This window comes from Denticeps clupeoides, chromosome 3 (genome assembly GCF_900700375.1).
Source record: "Denticeps clupeoides chromosome 3, fDenClu1.1, whole genome shotgun sequence".
In the NCBI taxonomy this organism is placed as follows: domain Eukaryota; kingdom Metazoa; phylum Chordata; class Actinopteri; order Clupeiformes; family Denticipitidae; genus Denticeps; species Denticeps clupeoides.
The window spans coordinates 32,129,569-32,148,313 of NC_041709.1; the positions used below are offsets into that span (position 1 = coordinate 32,129,569).

The following is an 18,745-nucleotide window of genomic DNA, read 5'->3' on the forward strand; positions in this document are numbered from 1 at the left end:
AAATACAGGTTTCTTTTCAGATAAGATTTATTTAAAAAAAAAAAATTAATAATAATAATCAGACAGCATAAAGTATAATTTTGTCAGTTTGTGCTGTTGACAGTTTTCACTACTTCTCTTCTACTTTCAAGGTCTCACATCACTTATATCACTTATATATCATTCTGTTTTTATATTCAAAAATACTCAGACATAAATATACAGTTCTCAGCTTCGTCTGTTCCATTTCAGTCAAGTCCATCACGATGCATCAAGTGCTGAATTCACTGTGCTTCTGTAATTCACTGTCAAGCACCAAGTACTTTATTTTTTTATTTTTATTTTTTTTTATCATTTTCTTAACTTAAATATCCAGTTTGCAGTCATCGGAAAAATTCAAAAATCGCATCTTCCGCCATCGTTGCGCCCACAGTATTTAGAGCCCTTTGGAAATCGTGATATCCGCCATGAATCGTTTTGTCTGTGCACAACAATAAATGTGAAGTGACGTACATCGCTAAGCTACACTGTTATTATATGGCTTCCATTTCCTGAAGAGGTTTAAGTGAGCTGCGGGGGGTGGGGACACCCTTCATCCTGGAGAAAAAAAATGACAAGGAACCATAGAGTTTGTCCAAGTTCGTCAAGTTCCCCAGGTTACAAACATTAGGGATGTGTGGATTGATCCTAAATATCGATACTATCGATACCGAGCTGGCATCAGTATTGGATCGATGCTGGCACAATGGTATCCTCACACTGAGTCAACGTGACTCAGCGGTGTGACAGAAAGGGGCGGCCCCAGCACCAGCCCCGCCCCCCAGCAGCACAGTACCCAAGAGAAACAACCCCCCACCCTCGGAAAATCTCATGCCGCCGCAGGACACACACTTTTTACTTTGACTTTCCAATCGATTTATGTATGAGGTCTCACTATCTGATCAGTATGGCCGATACCGACCTGATTTGTACCTGGCATCGGAGCGAAAAAGGAAATCAGTGGTACCGCACATCCCCAGTAACCTCCACGACCAGGATGGCCAGACCATGCAGAACCCGCCTCTCGGGCGTGTTAGGGAGGGTCCAGACGTGCATGTCTTTTTATTTTCTGGAAGGTTTTACAGATGCTACTGGCTACAGTGATGGAGAGGGCAGGCGGGTGTTGTCTTCAGATGAACCCTCGCCAGATGCTCACGGGGTTCCTGTTTAACGTTATAACTTGCTGAAAAGCCGACACAGACAGCGAAGGACGCATGTTTGTCAAGCTGAGGGGTCGAGTTGAGTAGAAATGCCTTACTGATTGCTGCATGAGGTCGGCTGTTTGTAGATCCATTTTGTCTCTTAACACCAAACATCGAGGACATGCATTTGTAGAAACCCTGGACGTCTGTAAAGTGACCACGATTGTTGATTCATTTAGCCCTTGAGTTACGTGCATGTTGTATGGACGCAGGTCTTGAGTGCTCGTGTGTGTTTGTGTTGCATGCTTGCTGGTTATGACCGTGTTGCATAATAATTGGAGTGACGTGTGTGTGTGTGTGCTGGTTCGTGAGATTATCTGGATATCAGAGAGCCGTCCTGTGATTGGCTAGAGGAGGTAGTTGTGACGCTGATTTGAGAAAATCTGCTGTGGCACGACTCCAGGCTGGTCATGGAGCCCCTGGGGAAAAAAAACAAAAAAAAACTAAATTAAATATCGACGTCTGTGACCAAATTATTCCTCATGATTTTGCATATTATTGACTGTGCTTTCACACATATGTAGTATATCAAAATTATAAATCAAAAAGAGGAAACTGGGAATCTTTACTGACCCCACCATTCTTAATCGATAGGCCTTAATGTGGAGTCGGGCCGCCCCTTTGCTGCTATAACAGTTTCAACTGTTCTGGGAAGGCTTTCCACAAATATTAGGAGCGCGCTTATGGGAAGTGTTGACATTTGTTTGAGAAGAGCATTTCTGATGTTGGATGAGAAGGCCTGTTCTGTGGGATTGAGGTCAAGAGTTCTGTGCAGGCAGGCCAGGTTCCTCCACACCAAACTCACTCATCCAGGCCTTCATAAACCTTTCTTTGTTCACTGGTGGGCAGTCATGTAGGAACAGACTTTTCCCACAAAGTTGGAAGCACAAAATTGTCCTAAATGTCTTTCACTGGAACTAAGGGACCAAGCCCCTAAAGAACATCCCCCACACTAAACTTTATTTCCAATTCTTTTGGCAATATAATGTAAGCATATACTGAAAATAGAAAATACGTGTATATTTGCTGTGACCCGTAAGACAATATTGACACTGCACAGTCTCACCTGAAGTCATGTGATGCCAGCACTTCAGTGTAGTACATGACCTTACATTTGGGGGCGGAGCCTTGTAGAGAAGACAGCACCTCGTCTACCCGGGCATGGGTGGGGCCACAGGCCCGCCACTGCAGGATGTAGATTCCGGGCCAGCGGGTGATATGGGAGCCCTGAGGGAGGCAGGGATGGACAGCATTAACTGGACGCTTGAACGTCATACATCTCAGATTTTACCCACATCACCTCACCTGACCTTAAATCATAGAATGTTTTTTTGCACACTACAAACTAAAAAACAGTATTGCACCCAGCACTTTAATCTCTCACTACCTCACACTGTGCTGCTGCCTTATCATTATTATTATCATCATACTATCATATCATGTCATATCACTACTATCATTATTATCATAGTATATAATGTACTATATACACTATATATACTAAATATATCCAGACATTGATATATTATTATATTGCTCATATAATATATTATATATACTAAATATATCCATATACTGATATATTATCATACTGCTCATATAATATACTATATATACCAAATATATCCATACACTGATATATTATCATACTGCTCATATAATATACTATATATACTAAATATATCCATATACTGATATATTATCATATTGCTCATATAATATACTATATATACTAAATATATCCATACACTGATAAATTATCATATTGCTGCTACTTGTCCGTCTGGTTTGACTAGTTTGTCTCAACCTGCACTATATTTACAGCATTTACTATATTATGTGTCGTGCACAATGTCCTTTGTCATGTTTTTGTGATGTGTGTTATTTTCATTTGCACTGTCTTTTTGCACAATCTGAATCCCCGAAGCTTTGCAATCTCATCTCTCTGTGTACTCGTAAAAGGTGAGATGGCAATAAAGTTCACTTTGACTTTTGACTTCGACTCTACAGCCGTCAAGCTGACGTGAGCAATTATGCCAGGTATAATACGTACAGGTTTTGTGTGCTAAGATATCCTCATACCTCCAAGTGGTGCTTCCTTATAGACATTGAATAACAATAAGTGACCAGCAAGCACATCTGGAAAGCTTACACTTGTTTAACTTCATGTATTCCTTCCACTTGTTCCTTCCTGTCACTTGCATACTGCATATGCAGGTGTATATTGAGCATACCTGGATACTCTCCCCTTCCCGGCATGTGAGCGGTGACTCCACGATGCTGTAGTCAACACCAAGCACCCAGGACCTGTCGATCAACTGCTCATTATTAACAGCAGGCACCGAGCTGGACACCTCTCTCTTCACAGCCTGGGGCGTCCTCTTGGAGTGGAAGATGTTGAAGACCATGTCGCCTTTCAGGATGTCGAAATCCCAAGTGATGACAGAGGAGCTCTCCACAATTTCAATCATAATCTGAAAAGCAAAAATACAATACTGATTTCCTTGGTAGGAAATGTGTCTTCTTCAACTCTCATTTACTTCAGCTCTGCTGACTGACACCCTGATATTGGCGGCCAGTGCACTGCCGGTAATTATGGAGCGGTGCCGTTTGGACCCGTTGCTTTGTGGTTCGTAGGTGTCTCACCCACCGGGCCACTGCCACCCTGTCCAGCTGTTACTCTTTCGCCCCCCCCAACGTTCACACTCCTCGCGATGCCCCGTTCATAATGACCTCGTGCGGCGCTCCTTTGGACACCTGTGCTGACTGATAGATGGTTTCCGCCCACAGGCGGATGTGGTCCAGGTTCTCCAGCTCCTCAGTCAGGTAGTAGGACTTTGGCACCTGGCCTCCCTCAGGAACCTGACACTGAGAGACAATATTTTTTTTTTTAACTAAAGAAATGACAGTAATTGATCTGTGAGAATAGTCTTAACCGTAAAACTGCTTTACCAGACAGTCTCCGCCGAGGAAGTCTGGAATGATCTCCTTATCAATGTAATCGATCAGACCACCTGAGCCCTGATAATTGTTGCCACTGTAGACCAGAAATTTCTGCCGAGTGTTCTCATTGATGAAGGGGCTCACCTACAACAAAACAAAGACAAGAAATCGTGGCACTAAAAGGTTGAAAATGCAAGTTCCGGAAGGTTCACATAAACTCCGCTGTGTTTTAAGGACCTCATTGTAGGGGATTAACAGAAAAGCTGATGTGTCGCCGTCAACACCCCTGAGAGGGTTGGAGGATACCAGATCAGGATTCGAACCGGCAACCATCTGATTACGGGAACGCTTTCTTAACCGCTAGGCCACCACTGCCACAGTTATTCACTGCGGTGAAGTTGGCAGGGATGTAGGAGCACTCGGCTGATGATGCGGGGCGCGCGGAGGCTAAACACATTTTCCGTTTCCTCCGTCTGCCGCAGGGACCTGGCCAGAGGTGATTATTTCACCAAACTCATACTAAATAAAAGAAAACTACAACCAGAGATGTTGGTGTTTTTAAAAAAAAAATTTTTTTTTTTTTTGGAGGGGACGTACGAAGGACATGCGAAAATGACGTCATCAAATGACTTTATTGATGGGTGAGTCGATCTGAAGAAATCTGAAGTCGGTTTCAGGATCTCTCAGCTTCACATTCTCACCAGAGTCCAGAGGACAGGGAAGACCCGTGGTGCACGGACGATCAGTAGCCTGCCCAGTGTCTCAGGGTAGTTGGCCTCCACCACCTCGATGATGCGCAGGAGAGCCTTCACACCTGGTCGCCACAGGTGACGCATGTTCAGCCCTTCCAGGTCCACCAAACACGTCCATGACCTGATTACAAAACGTTATTGGCATGTTTTTTGCTGATGTAGTGAATGTAACCATGTAACAAATTAACCAACGCATGGTACAACTGCACGTAAATCTGCAAGGTTCTCGTTACGCAAGTTAACGAGGAAAACGGACGTTACTCACGTGATTGGTCTCCCAAATATCTTGGTGTTCTCCTCACACCTTTTCTGACCTTCCTCATTGATTGACAAAACCTGTAAGATGGAAGCTGAATGAATAATATTTTGAAAAACTGGAAGAAAAGGGCCCAGATAAGAACACCGAATACATGAATAAACACACCTGTCTGAGCAGCGCCTCCTCCCCAAGGGCTTTAACCAGGCCCTTGGTGTCCATCTGGCCCAGCCGGAGGACGTAGAGTGGCCTGCCCTCCCGGTCGTGGTGGTGCCAGCCGCCAGCGTAGTACTCCTCCAGGCCACTGGGGGGCTTCCACGTCTCCAGGATGTAGTCCACCTGGAACTGCTTCCTCCAGGTGAGTGACTGGCACAGCATCTCCTTGGCCTTCTCGATGTGGAAGTCACGTGCTCTTAGAAATCGCAGTATGTGCTCATCTTTGGGGATCTGGGGGGGGGGGTTACAGAGTTACAGAGTTCACAATCCCATCATCCACAGTCTGCCCGTTGTCATGGTTACCAGAGAGTTAAATTTGCGGACGAGGGTCTGCTGGCAGCCATTGAAAGCAGCTGATAATTTTGCCAGGGCCGTCCAAATTTCATGTTCACTGTGTGTCCACACATGCACTTATGGGTGACAAGGGACAACGCAGCCGCTCATCCTGCACATTTGGGAAAATGGCATCACTTGATTGGCTGGTTGAACTTTGATCACACTTTCTGCCACAAGCAAAGCAAGCAACACCAAGCAACAAACTCCCAATTCCCGTGATGCCACCCCTTTCAACGTAAAAGCGCCTCTGCCATATATTCATTTGGGGCCTAAATAAATAAATGACGTCCATGTGGGGCCATTCAGGGCGCTCACGCAAGGATCCAGTTCACCCCGGGAAATATTAATGAGACGGGTTTGTTCAGAGAGTCGGAAAAACAGGATAACATTACGAACGGGCCGCAGAAAACAGGGGAGCGTGGCTCCGTGCAGGTGCAAGCCCCGCCCGCTGGAACATGGCCAAGCGCGATGTATTAATAACGTACGGCGGTATATTAATATACACACACCCATCATCATAAATATCCCAGCGTGTGGTCTCGGGGGGGGAGAGAGACTGCTCATAGAACGATAAATCATCCCTCCACCCTCCTTTACACATACAAACACACGAAAAACAAGTACGTCCTGCATTGGACTAGCTTTGGACAAGGGTAAAGATTCCTATTTTTTTTTTATAGAAAACACTTCACACTGTTCTGAGATCAGTCTATCAGCCCCATCTCAGAAAGAACCTTTACCTCGATGAGGACAAGCTTGACCGAGGCCGCCATGCCAGATCCCATGCCGAGATGTGCACGCTGTAACAGTTCACCTTATATCGAGTGAAACAAAATGTGTCTGAAACCGTCTCGAAGTGCAGCTGAATATCAGGTGAAGCGTTACATCTCGCCAGCCACTCTCCCAAACACGCGCCTCACTCCGCTTTCTTTTCTTTTTTTTTACCTTCTCTGCTTTCCACTCTCCAGTCTCTGACTACGGGAGAGAGATCAGGCCAAAGGATTACACACTCATCACAAGATGCACACTCCGGTTATGTGAGGTTATGATAAAACCCTATTATTGCAAGAAAGCAAAAAAAAAAAAAAAAAAAAAAGAAAAAGAGTTCGGCGTAGTTTTACATATTTGTGATTGAAGATATACTACTTAGAGTTTGTTTCGAATCTGGTCCAGTTCCAGTTTCAGGCCTGGTCCAGGTGCATTGCTGCAGACTGTAAAGCTAAATTTGTTTCTTATAGTAACACAACAGCCATTTATTTTTTTGCTCTTTCCAAAGAAAAGACTACGTTGTCGCAGTAAACTCCCTAAATAAGGTATTAAGTACCATTCACTGATTGAGATATTTTAAGCCTATCAGACCTTTCTATGCATTGCATAGGTCTGTTGGCGCTTCTCTCTCGGAAAATGAAACCAATAAAAAACATTGCCGTGGCCAGGCAGGCCTGTGCCGTCTCGTAAAAAATGTGTGTTCACTGTGACAATAAGAAAGAACACGGGTGGTTAACACATGTCACGGGTCAAACGCCACGATTCTGATTTCCAAGAAGTGCGCAACCCGCAGGGTTCGTTATCCAGGTCAGTACACAGGATACTAAACAAGAAGTGTACTATTGTACGACCGTGATTTGAGACACTGCGCAACTCGATACGCTGCGTAATGTGGGTGGGACGGGGGAGGCAACCTTCACTTTGTGGGTCTCCTGCAGCCAGCCTCTTAACTGGATCAGGCAGCTCTCCTGCATGGGGGTCAGCCGCCCGAGGTAGCGTTCGATGTAGTCCGCGTCCAGCTTATCGGCTGCGAGATAAAATTCACTCCGTTACTGTCTGCGGGAATGGGCACAAACCCATAGAAAATAAAATTAAATCTCCGCACTTTTGCACACTCATCTCCTGTTCACAATCTGGCAACGCATATGACATTATGACTTTAAACACTGACAAGCTACCTGACAATGACGTCTTTGATGTCTTTTTAGTCTTCATTAGTGCTAGTCACGTCTAGACTCATTTTAGTCTTATTTTAGTCCGAATTATCATTACAATTTGTCTAGTTTTAGTAAATGAAATTGTATTTTTTAGTAATCTGTAAATCATGTATCTAGTAGAACAGACGAAAACAAACATTTATTTTATATAAACCCATTTCACAATTAAAATCTTATTATTACATTGTTGTTACCTTGAGACTCAAAAAATACTCTACATCCATTTCAGTGGCTTCTGCTTTCTTTTCCACTTCATTGTAAAGAAAGTGTCCAAAGGTTCAACTTTTTCTCCCAGCCATCTGCTCGCCCACCACAAATCTAAATCTGAAATCTAAATGGAGCGATGTGGAGGATGGAGGATGTGACGTCATATAAATACTGCATTTAATGAGATGAAATAACGTCCTGTCTAGTTTTAGTACATTTGTATAGTTCCAGTCCCATGACCAGCAATTACGTTGCGTCTCTAGTTTTCGTCAGATCGTAAAGGTCCACTGATATTTCGTCAAACATTTTGTAATATCAAAGGCTGATACTTGTTGATAATAACTCAATAAATCAGTAGTTCTTTGTACAACTATGCCTTACATTCAGAACCAGTGCTCACGGCCCCTCAGCCGAAAGGTGACGATGAAATAGGTCACTTAGAATATATGTTCCTGAATGGCCATTACGGTACATATTTTGCTTAGTTGGTTTGCCGCGCCGAGACATGCTTAATGTGTCACCGGCTCAGAGCTACTGACTCAGCTCCTGCTAAAACAAAAGGCAGAGGTCCCTGCGGTGCAGTGCTGCCTGCCGGACCCTCATTCTCCTCGTCTCTCCTCCCCGCCCCTCTTCTTGACATGAAAAGCTTAATTGCACTCTCCACTCCTCTTTTCCTGTCGCGTCAGCGTTTCGCGTCCCCAGCTCACCATCTGGAGTCGAGGGCTCTGATGTGCCAAGGCTGCAGCTGGCATCTCGGCTGGCAGAGTCTGCCGCGGGGAGGTCGAGGCGCAGCTCTGCGCGGGCCGCAGGGCAACAGGACGGAGCAGCGGGCGGAGAGGCGGCCTTGGAGGGCGAGGATCTCTCGGCGGGCGGCACCCAGCGCGGGATCTCGGTGATGCCCTCTGACATCAGCTCAGACAGGTAGTACTCAATCACCTCCTTGCCCTGACAGGGAAAGGGAACACAAGGACTTCACTCCGATGCGGCCTACTTACATTAAAACAAGAGTCTGGTTGCCGACATCTGCTGAATTCAGGTTGGAGGGGGCGGGGTTTAGGTGGCCTGTTGCCATGACTTGACTGATTAACACTAAGGGCTGGCACGAGCCCTGCAGAGAGATTCATCTCGACCACACTGAGGTGGACTCACGCATCAGCAAAAAAAAAAAAAAAAAAAAACAGCAGCAAATTGCAACTTCAAATATAAAAACTCTCAGACATAAACTGTACTGTGTATGGGATTAAAAACTGATCAAATGCATACAATTAACAGACCTGGCAACACCACAAGCCCAGAACATCAACCCCGTACACTGTCCAGAGCTCTTCTAGACATTTCTTCCAGAAAGAAAGCTTAATGAACATCCACACTAAGCAAAATTACATTACAGGGAACTTGCTGTGGATGCTGTATTTTAAAAGTTGGCCACATGAAATACCCGGATGGACCCACTCAAGCCGTAGACAATAATGCCAGACTGAAAATAGCACCGCTTTATTTACCACTGATTTACGACTTTTTGATTCAAACAGTGATGTCACTCCCCTCCTACTCCGTAGGTTTCACTATTGCAAAATTCCACTCAGCCCATTTCTAAATTATACATGTAAGATATACAATATATACGGAATTCTGAGCATTTTTTTTTTGTTTGTTTCACCCTGAATTCTTTGTCCAGGCCATCTATCTATCTATCTTTCTGTCCCACCAGCTCCATTTTTCTCAGTTTCTCTCTTCTCGCTCCCAGCGTGAAACCAACAGACGTGTCCTTCAATCAACGTTCCTCCCTGTTCTCTTCCATCCCTCACACTGTCACGCAACACAAATTGCTTGGGTCTGGCTCAACCTGGAAAAAAAGGTTATTTCTATGGATGGTAGCAGCCTAAAGTCCCAATAACCCGTTCACTTTTTCAAGTTCAGCTGAGAACAGCCTTGCTTTGGTCTTTTAAAGAGGTGTCGGTATAAAGCGTTTCTATATTTAGTAGAGTGTATTGCACGTGCATCATAAATCCTACTCCAGTCATCGACACGTCTGTCCGGAACCGCTGGTGGGAAAAAATGCATCCGTGTGAATGAACTACCGTCCCTGGAAGGCCACATGGCAGCACGCACTCAACTTAAGTGAAGTGAGGCAGCGCAGCACACACAGTGAAATTTGTCCTCTGCATTTAACCCATCAGCAGTGGGCAGCCATGACAGGCGCTCGGGGAGCAGTGTGTGGGGACGGTGCTTTGCTCAGTGTCGCCTTGGCGGATCGGGATTCGAAGCGGCAACCTTCTGATTACGGGGCCGCTTCCTTAACCGCTAGGCCACCATTGCCCCAAAAGTAGGTCCCTTTGGATCACTGGAAGCCCTAACTGGGACTTTACGTTTGTGTGGGTGGGCCTGCTTGACTGTGCACACAGACTGACCCGTTTGATGTTGGCCGTGTACTGCTTCATGGCAATTTTCTCCACCGTGTTCTCGAAGCCAAAGAAGGATTTGATGTCCAGCGAGGCGCACTGCTCGAAACACGTCCAGCTCTCGTTGTCAGGGTGGACCTGCGGGGCGGAAAAGGCGGAGCGTCACGCGACGGGGCAACGCGTCCGGGGGCAAACAGTGCAAAGCATTACATTTTACATTCACAGCATTTACCAGACGCCCTTATCCAGAGCGACTTACAATCAGTAGTTACAGGGACAGCCCCCCCCCCCCCCCCCCCGGAGAAACTCAGGGTTAAGTGTCTTGCTCAGGGACACCATGGTAGTAAGTGGGGTTTGAACCTGGGCCTTCTGTTACCCGCTAGGCCGCCACCACCCACGCGCTTACACTGTAGCTGCAGGTCTCCAGCACCGTCACCCTGCTGGCGAAGGTCTCGTTGTGAGCCTCGATCAGGAGCGTCCGGTCCCTCCAGCTCAGCGTGTTCTTCTGGATGAAGAACACACACTCCACCCCGGCGATCTGCACACACGCGCGGCCAGGTAAGCACGGCGGACCTCGAGCCGTGTGAGACGGGCGGCGGGGACAGGAGGGACCTTTTTGAGGAGGCGCGGCGCGTCGACGCTGAGCTTGCAGCTGCGCTCGATGACGTGCGTGGAGCCGTCGGCGCTGGCGGACTCGCTCAGGACCTCGCTGCCCAGGAACACCGGGATCAGGGGGCAGGTGGGGAAGCGCTTCTCATAGGCCTGCATTGGGACACTCGCACATGTTCACGCCGCTACGAAGATTTTACTACAAACGTCTACTCCTTACATATAAACATACATTTGTAATATTTGCAATATTTGAGGACAACAGCATGTCACTGCACGTGACAAATAAAAACACCGTTCGCTCAGTGGGGAAAAAACGAGTTTTCCACGTCTTATTAGACCTTTTAGACCGTTCCCATGAATTAAGTCCCTTTTGACATCCTGAAAATCTGTCCCTCCGTCGGCGTGTCCACCAAATCTGACTGGTTACTATGGATTTCCGAAATGATTACTAAGTAACTGAATCCCAACCACCCCACTAGAAAAAGAAAAGACGCGATAGGATGATCCTGTATTAGGACATTTTAGGAACGTGGCCGTTCTCAGCGCCTGGTACCAGGAACGCGAGTGACGGTAACATTCGCGACCTTCTGACCCGGAACTCAGCCTCACTCTGTCTCTCTCGTACACACCCGTACAGGCAGGTAAATCATATGTCCTGGATTTCCATGTCCCCGTTCCCAGCACCACCATCCTCGAGGGACAATCATTCTCATTTCACCACCCTGCCACCCCGTATCTGTCTCTCGCTCTCTATCTCACACACACACACACACACACACTCACACACATTCTAGTCCTTGGTGGTGATGGATTTGGGTCGCTGAGAAAAAAAATGAAGGCGACGTTCCCACTGTAGAACGTTGGGTTTAAAGGAGGAGTTTATGTCCTGCGTCCTCCTTCCTCCTCTCCAGAAGAGAAAATGTAATGACGGTGATGATGGCGCGTCGCAACAACGCAATTTTTCATTCCCGGCGCGCAAATCTATGATACAATCTGAAAAGGTCAAGATGTCAGTGCAATGCATGAAATTACCGAAGGAGCCGATTTAACACTCAGGATCCGGAGCCATTAGTGTCCCCAGCAGAGGGGTCTCCACGGCAACCGCAGCCGCCCGTAACCATGGCTGTGGCCCCCAGAGCTGGTGGGATCTGGCGCAATTCCTACAGACGCCGTAACCGAGCCGCCAAAGCCGCCAGAAGAGCAACACGAGACCCGCCCTCAAGGGCACACACACAAACCGTAAACCGTATAGTATTCCGAAAAACTTCAGACCGGTGGCAGATCTGGCACGTCACGCCGCGCCCCAGTTAAACCCAGGTAAGGCGATACGCACACGCCGGACGGGTCTCTGAGGGCAGGTCCCGCGGCCTCCCGTCTCCACTCGAGGGAGGCCCAACGCAGGCGAGGGGCCCGCCATTTCCGCGGCTCAATTCGCCCGAGACACGTTTTTACGTTTGTTGCGCGCTGTCACGCGTCAGCCGCTCCTTTGGGGACGATAGTGTAGTTCTGGGGTTGCGCCTCTGGGGGTAAAATCATTCATAATTGGACGAGGCTGTTTGTTGCCCATTCATTCCGTTTGTCCCGTACGTTTCAACTCGAGGCGAATACGACGCAAAAAAAAGAATATTACATTTCTGCTGGTGAATTTCGGACAACGTATTCACGCCCTCACCGCCGCCTGGCAGGATTACTGCGGTTGTCAGTGTGTCGCTGTCATTTTTGCAAAGCCAACTGTGGTCAACTGTGCTGTTTTCAACCGGCTACAGGAACAACCGGGGCGAGACCCTAAAGCCTCGTATTAACAATATTTACATTTATCGGCGTTTACCAGACGCCCTTATCCGGATCAGTGGTTACAGGGACTGCCCCCCCCCCCTTAACTCAGGGTTAAGTGTCTTGCTCAGGGACACGATAGTAGTCGAATCTCTTTATTTCGAATCTCTTTATTTCTAACATGGGTGGTAGTAGCCTAGTGGGTAACACACTTGCCCATGAACCAGAAGACCCAGGTTCAAATCCTGAGCAAGACACTTAACCTTAAGTTGCTCCAGGGAGACTGTCCCTGTAACTACTGATTGTAAGTCGCTCTGGGTAAGGTGCAGTAAGTGGTAGTAAGTGGGGTTTGAACCTGGCTCTTCTGGTTCACAGGCGAGTGTGTTACCCGCTAGGCTACTACCACCCACGTTAGAAATAAAGAGATTCGAAATAAAGAGATTCGAAATAAAGAGATTCGAAATAAAGAGGTCGGGTAAGTGAGCAGTGCAGTTGGTCCTAGTGAGGTGGTAGCATGAACAGTTGGGTAAAACTCACTGTTATATTTCATGTTATTTATCAGTTTAATATCGCTTCTCAGCTCACTTGGAGATTAGGTCAGGAGTTACATTTACAGCATTTATCAGACGTGAGTGACTTAGACTGAGTAGTTACAGGGACGGTCCCCCCCTGGAGACGCTCAGGGTTAAGTGTCTTGCTCAGGGACGTATGGTAGTAGGTGGGGTTTGAACCCGGGTCTTCTGGTTCATTGGCGAGTGTGTTACCCCACTAGGCTACTACCACCACAATAATATGAATATTATGCTTTTTTTTTTATATACCTCCTCCACACACACACTCCATGCGTCCACCCCGCATTAATGAGGCTGGTCGCGGTGACAAGTGTCGTCAGGAAGCCTGTCTTCTGTCATAAACAGCGCGCCATCTGACCCTGGATCTGTCCTGGCAGATGGGCCCTGACAACCGACACTCGGCTCAATTAAATCGGGGTCTCAGCACGCTACGGTTGGGTGTCACGGGTCGAAAAAAAAGGCAGGAAAAAAGATTAGAGAATTAGAGGGGACGCGTTTGAGGACGTGCCGACTGGTGGGAACTTGGAAAAATGTGGCCACCGAATCGGCCGAGCTGGTCAAATTCTGCAAAGCGGGGGCTGATCTATAAACGTGTCCCACAAAAGCCACCGCTGATCCTGCCTGGCACCAGCATGCCGCCCTTCACCCGCACCAGTTGCCACCCCGGTCTGTCCGGCCCGCGTCTGCCAGTCACCGGGACACGAGGGGGACGAGCGGGGCACACAGGCAGTGGGCGAGCAAATACTTGTCATTTCATGCATTGCTGGGTGGCCCACGGCATACCAGGGCATCTGAAAATACCCCCCACACTCACACACACACACACACACACACACAGCACCCCACTCACACACACTCACAAACACACACACACACACACACAGCACCCCACTCACACACACTGACAAAAACACACATACTCACAAACACACACAGCACCCCACTCACACACACTGACAAAAACACACACTCACAAACACACACACACACACAACCCCACTCACACACACTCACAAACACACACAGCACCCCACTCACACACACTGACAAAAACACACATACTCACAAACACACACAGTACCCCACTCACACACACTGACAAAAACACACACTCACAAACACACACACACACACACACAACCCCACTCACACACACTCACACACGTGACAAAAACACACACACTCACAAACACACACAGCACCCCACTCACACACATACACACACAGCACCCCACTCTTCCAGCAACTTTTTCTTTCCGACGGTACTCACCGCCATCACCATCTCGAACGGGAATTTGTAGACCCGGACCGGTGACTGGTACTTCTGCACCATGTCGCCCCTGCGCGAAAAAAACGAGAATTTCACGGGCGGCTGCGCGACATGTCGCGCCGAGTAAATGACGGAAGAGGGGCCGAGTCGCCGCGCATCTGGAGGGCGGACCGCCGCAGTCCGCCGCGACGTCGTTCTAGCGACGACTCTTCACCCTCCTCCTCCTCCTCCTCCTCGCACTACCTGCCTCGGTACCCGCGTGCGCGGAGACTCCGCCCCGTCCGTAAACCCCGCCCCTCATTTCCCGCAAACCCCGCCCACCCGCTTAATCTTGTCATCCTGCAGCGACAGTCACCGAGATGGAAGGGAGCGGAGTGAACACGAGTGTAAAAGTTATCGCGCGTGAGACGAAACTGCAGCTTTTTTTTTTTTAAACAAACGTCATTTGGTGCCACCTTGCGGAGCTGACGTCGGTCCGTCTGGATGGCCGCAGGGGACCAGGGGGACGGGGACGCCTCTCGTGCCCAGGTGAAATCATGGAAAAGTTGGCCGAAAACCGAGACGTGGGAGACGAAGAGAGGCGGCAGATAGGGTGACGTGTGGTGACAATGTGGCCAGGGCAGGATTGGGTGACACTGCTCAGGGCGCGGTGGAAGGGCGTCCACACAGACTGGAGTGTAGGGTGGTAGTAGCCTAGTGGGTAACACACTCGCCTGTGATCCAGAAGACCCAGGTTCAAATCCCACTTACTACCACTGTGTCCCTGAGCAAGACACTTAACCCTGAGTGTCTCCAGGGGGGGACTGTCAACTGATTGAAGGGGCGTCTGGTAAATGCTGTAAACTTAAATGAGTAGAGGGCCCATCGCTTGGCTGGACACCCTGGACAATCGGATGCTAATTTAGGTGATAGGAGGTTTTCACTAAAATCCCATCAGGTTGACAAAGATAAATACATTTGATTATGGATGCGGAAAAAAACTGCCCACTGTTAAACTCCTAATTAAAGAAAATACCCCACATTTACAGCATTTACCAGATGCCCTTATCCAGAGCGACTTACAATCAGCAATTACAGGGACAGTCCCCCCTGGGGACACTCAGGGTTAAGTGTCTTGCTCAGGGACACAATGGTAGTAAGTGGGATTTGAACCTGGGTCTTCTGGTTCATAGGCGAGTGTGTTACCCGATAGGCTACTACCACCTTACTACCACCCCACATCCCATCTCCACCAGCAATAATTCCACAGAGACAGTTTGAACTTTGTATTTTGTGTTTTTTTTTATTCTGCACGGTCATAAAAAAAATGAAAAACTATTTGGACAGTTGTAATGAGACACACTGGACTTTCATGAGATCATTTTTTGACCACGTCCATCTCGTTTTCTGAGACGGCGGGTTTTATTTTTGGATGGAAACGGTGGACCTGTGAAGAACTTGTCCTGAAGACATTCTAGTACGGTTGTGTGAAGCTGGTTTCACAGTCCAGGCGGTAACCCTCGTCCTGTCCCCGGAGTGAACTCGGAGGTGCGTCCACAAGTTGTCCGCCCGGGCGAAGCTCTTGCCGCGGCACAGGCAGGCGTGGGGCCTTTCGGCCGTGTGGATCCTCTGGTGGAGCTTCATGTGGTTCTGGTTGCCGAAGCACTTGCCGCAGTAGGAGCACCAGTACTGCTTCTCGCCGGTGTGCGTCCTCAGGTCCGCGGGAAGAGCTTCGCTGTCCCTGTAACTACTGATTGTAAGGAGCTCTGGATAAGGGTGTCTGATAAATGCTGTAAATGTAAATGTCGTACCCGACTCTGGTGGAAATGCCTGCATCTGTGTAGAGAGCGAACTCAACTCGTCCAATTGCACCATTCTGTCTTCACTAATGCAACGTCTGTCACTTTGAAAGCCTGAGAATGTGGTGCGTCTGACCGCAGCATTACTTAACGACTAGGTTGTCATTAAAGCCATCAAAGCTGCAAGTGAATACAAGCTCTTCTGAAAATGTACGCTGAACAGGTCCTGACTCCTGATCTGGCCACCTGATTGGCCGTGGCGAGTCGGCTGTCCCTGTCCTCCAGCTGGAGCTTCAGGAGCCTGTTGGTCTCCGTCTGGACGGTCAGCATTCGGCCCGACTCTGCATCTCCTTCCTTCAGCTTCAGCACCAAACTCTGCAGGATCTGGAACTGGTGCAACTCACACTGACCACACAGAGTCAACGTGAGCTTTTATTTCATTTATTATACTTGACATAAATAAATTAGACGTGTTGTGTGGTTTTAATGCGACAACACACAACTTTACATCTGTCACAATAATATTTCTGTAATAAAAATGCATTTATGAAGCATTCACGTTTGATGACATCACGTTGCATTTCAAACGGACTAATTAGCACAAAAAAGCTCAGCAATTCTAGTCAGTAGAAGGTGATGAACTAATTGTGAAGAATACCAGAATCTGCAGCCCCTCCGTCCATCCTGATCACTGTTCTGTCAGGAATTCACCGGCTGCTAGAAATTTCATAAGCAAAATTATAAACGACAAAGAGCAGATTTTTCTGCTTCTGCAGATACAAAAGATAAGGCGGTTCGTACGGAGAGCGCCACCCCGAGGCGGGAGAATAGAAAAGCAACTACGCCTCATTTTCAATTACAAAGTCGGTTAGTCCCGCCCACTCATTCCTGATTGGTCAAAAACTTCCTCCTCTCCTGATTTTATTGGCTGAGCAAAGAATGACTTCCTTAATAGCCAATCACATGGAAGCAGTTCATAGACCGGCGCTTTGTCAGAAGTATTCGCTCCTGACTAATTTCCTGAGGGATTAATAACGTTTTCTGATTCTAATTCTTACGTTTTCTGATTATGATTCATTTCTGATTCTTACTCTATAGTTGGGCCGCATGGCGGCGTGGCATTTAGCAGCAGATCGTAAGTGTGACAGCGTAACAGGACTAAAAGATTCAGGATAATGAGAAAGGGAGTGACTATATAGTAATGGTTATTTTGACATTTATATAGATGAATATACAGTGAACGAGTGAATTTTTCATTTCTATGCCGTACAGGCTCCGCATCCCCAAATCCCGCACTAGCATCCTCACAACAACAACAACAAAAAAACGAAATGTGATGGCTGGATGAAATCACAATGTTTCTGAGCTCTTGTGCTTTAGCATAATCAGCTGAATGAAACCAGCCAATCACATTCTTTCTGAGCTCTAGTTGTTTAGTGTGACTCACACAATGAAATCAGCCATTCACATTGTTCCTAAGGTCTTGTTCCTTAATCTGATTGGCTGTAAAAAAAGAATGACGTCATCAACATTTCTATATTTAAGTGGCGAACTGACAAGAAACAAATCATTTCAGATTTTAGAGAGTTAAGTACAGAGCTACAGAAATGAAGCAGTGGAAGAAGTTTGTTAGATTGATCAAGCGTCCCTTCTGCAAAAAGAAGGTTCCTGTTGAGCCCAACATGACCGGCCTGAAATCAGTTCAGAATGGTCAGATGGAGGGATTGACAGAACAGATCCACAACCTCGAGGAGGTGATGGAGACGTTCCAGGACAAGGATAACTATGCAGAAAAGGAGCAGATGCTGAGGGCCTCTAATGATAAACTGAAGATGGCTCTTCATGAGGCGCGTGAGAACAATCTGGCTCTTGTTGGAGACCTGAAGCGCCTGAAAGATAGAGACCTTTCCATTCAGGTCCTTCGGCGAGAAAAAATAGCAGAACTGGAAGCGGCAAGAGACCGCGAACGTCTGCGATATGAGGATCTCCAAAGACAGCTGAGCATGGAGAGACAAGACAGAGAAGAAGCAGAAAGGCGTTTCTCTGATGAAGCAGAGACTAGTAAGCAGATGGAGAAGAAGAGTGAAGAGGCTCTTTATGAAGAAATGCTGCAGAAGGAGAATAAGGAGAAGGACCAGTTAAGAAGGGAAATGGAAGATGAGCAGAGGAGAAGAGAGGAAGTTGAAAGAGAACTTGAAGCAGAAAAAGAACACATGGAAGAGGCAGAGAGGCTTCTCCTGGAGACCAAGAAAAAGTTCCACGAACAGCTGGAGATCAAAGAAAGTCTCAACGAAGAGACACTCCAGCCAATAAAACAGGAACTTGAAATGATGAGAGCCGTAAGAGACTATGAGCGCGAAGGACGAGAAGAACTTCTCAAAGAAACGGCTACCAGGAACGAACTGGAAAAACGTTGCCTGGAC

General features: G+C 47.4%; 1 protein-coding gene across 3 annotated transcripts; it reads right to left on the reverse strand.

Moving 5' to 3' along the window:
* Window positions 1-9: 9 nt before the first annotated feature.
* Window positions 10-14,796, reverse strand: LOC114785678 (SEC14-like protein 5). 3 transcript variants are annotated; one of them, XM_028972191.1, is made up of 15 exons: window positions 14,545-14,796; window positions 10,930-11,079; window positions 10,724-10,855; window positions 10,327-10,455; window positions 8,623-8,860; window positions 7,406-7,518; window positions 6,669-6,698; window positions 5,340-5,618; window positions 5,181-5,251; window positions 4,865-5,036; window positions 4,173-4,307; window positions 3,978-4,088; window positions 3,455-3,694; window positions 2,287-2,447; window positions 10-1,639 (listed from the first exon to the last, which is right to left on the reverse strand). In XM_028972191.1, the coding sequence occupies exons 1-15, from the start codon at window positions 14,605-14,607 to the stop codon at window positions 1,534-1,536; spliced, it is 2,130 nt and encodes a 709-aa protein (XP_028828024.1). In that variant the 5' UTR covers window positions 14,608-14,796; the 3' UTR covers window positions 10-1,533. The 3 variants fall into 3 exon arrangements, with proteins under 3 accessions (XP_028828024.1, XP_028828023.1, XP_028828025.1); XM_028972190.1 differs by having other exon boundaries at window positions 3,954-4,088; XM_028972192.1 differs by lacking the exon at window positions 6,669-6,698 and having other exon boundaries at window positions 3,954-4,088.
* Window positions 14,797-18,745: the final 3,949 nt, after the last annotated feature.

Excerpts from the sequence above, each read along its gene's own strand:
- LOC114785678 (XM_028972190.1), bottom strand. The coding sequence starts at position 14,607 with ATGGTGCAGAAGTACCAGTCACCGGTCCGGGTCTACAAATTCCCGTTC. Across the intron at positions 11,080-14,544 it reads CGTTCGAGATGGTGATGGCG|GCCTATGAGAAGCGCTTCCC; the intron begins GTGAGTACCGTC and ends GTCCCAATGCAG. Across the intron at positions 5,252-5,339 it reads AGGAGGCGCTGCTCAGACAG|GTTTTGTCAATCAATGAGGA; the intron begins GTGTGTTTATTC and ends TCCATCTTACAG.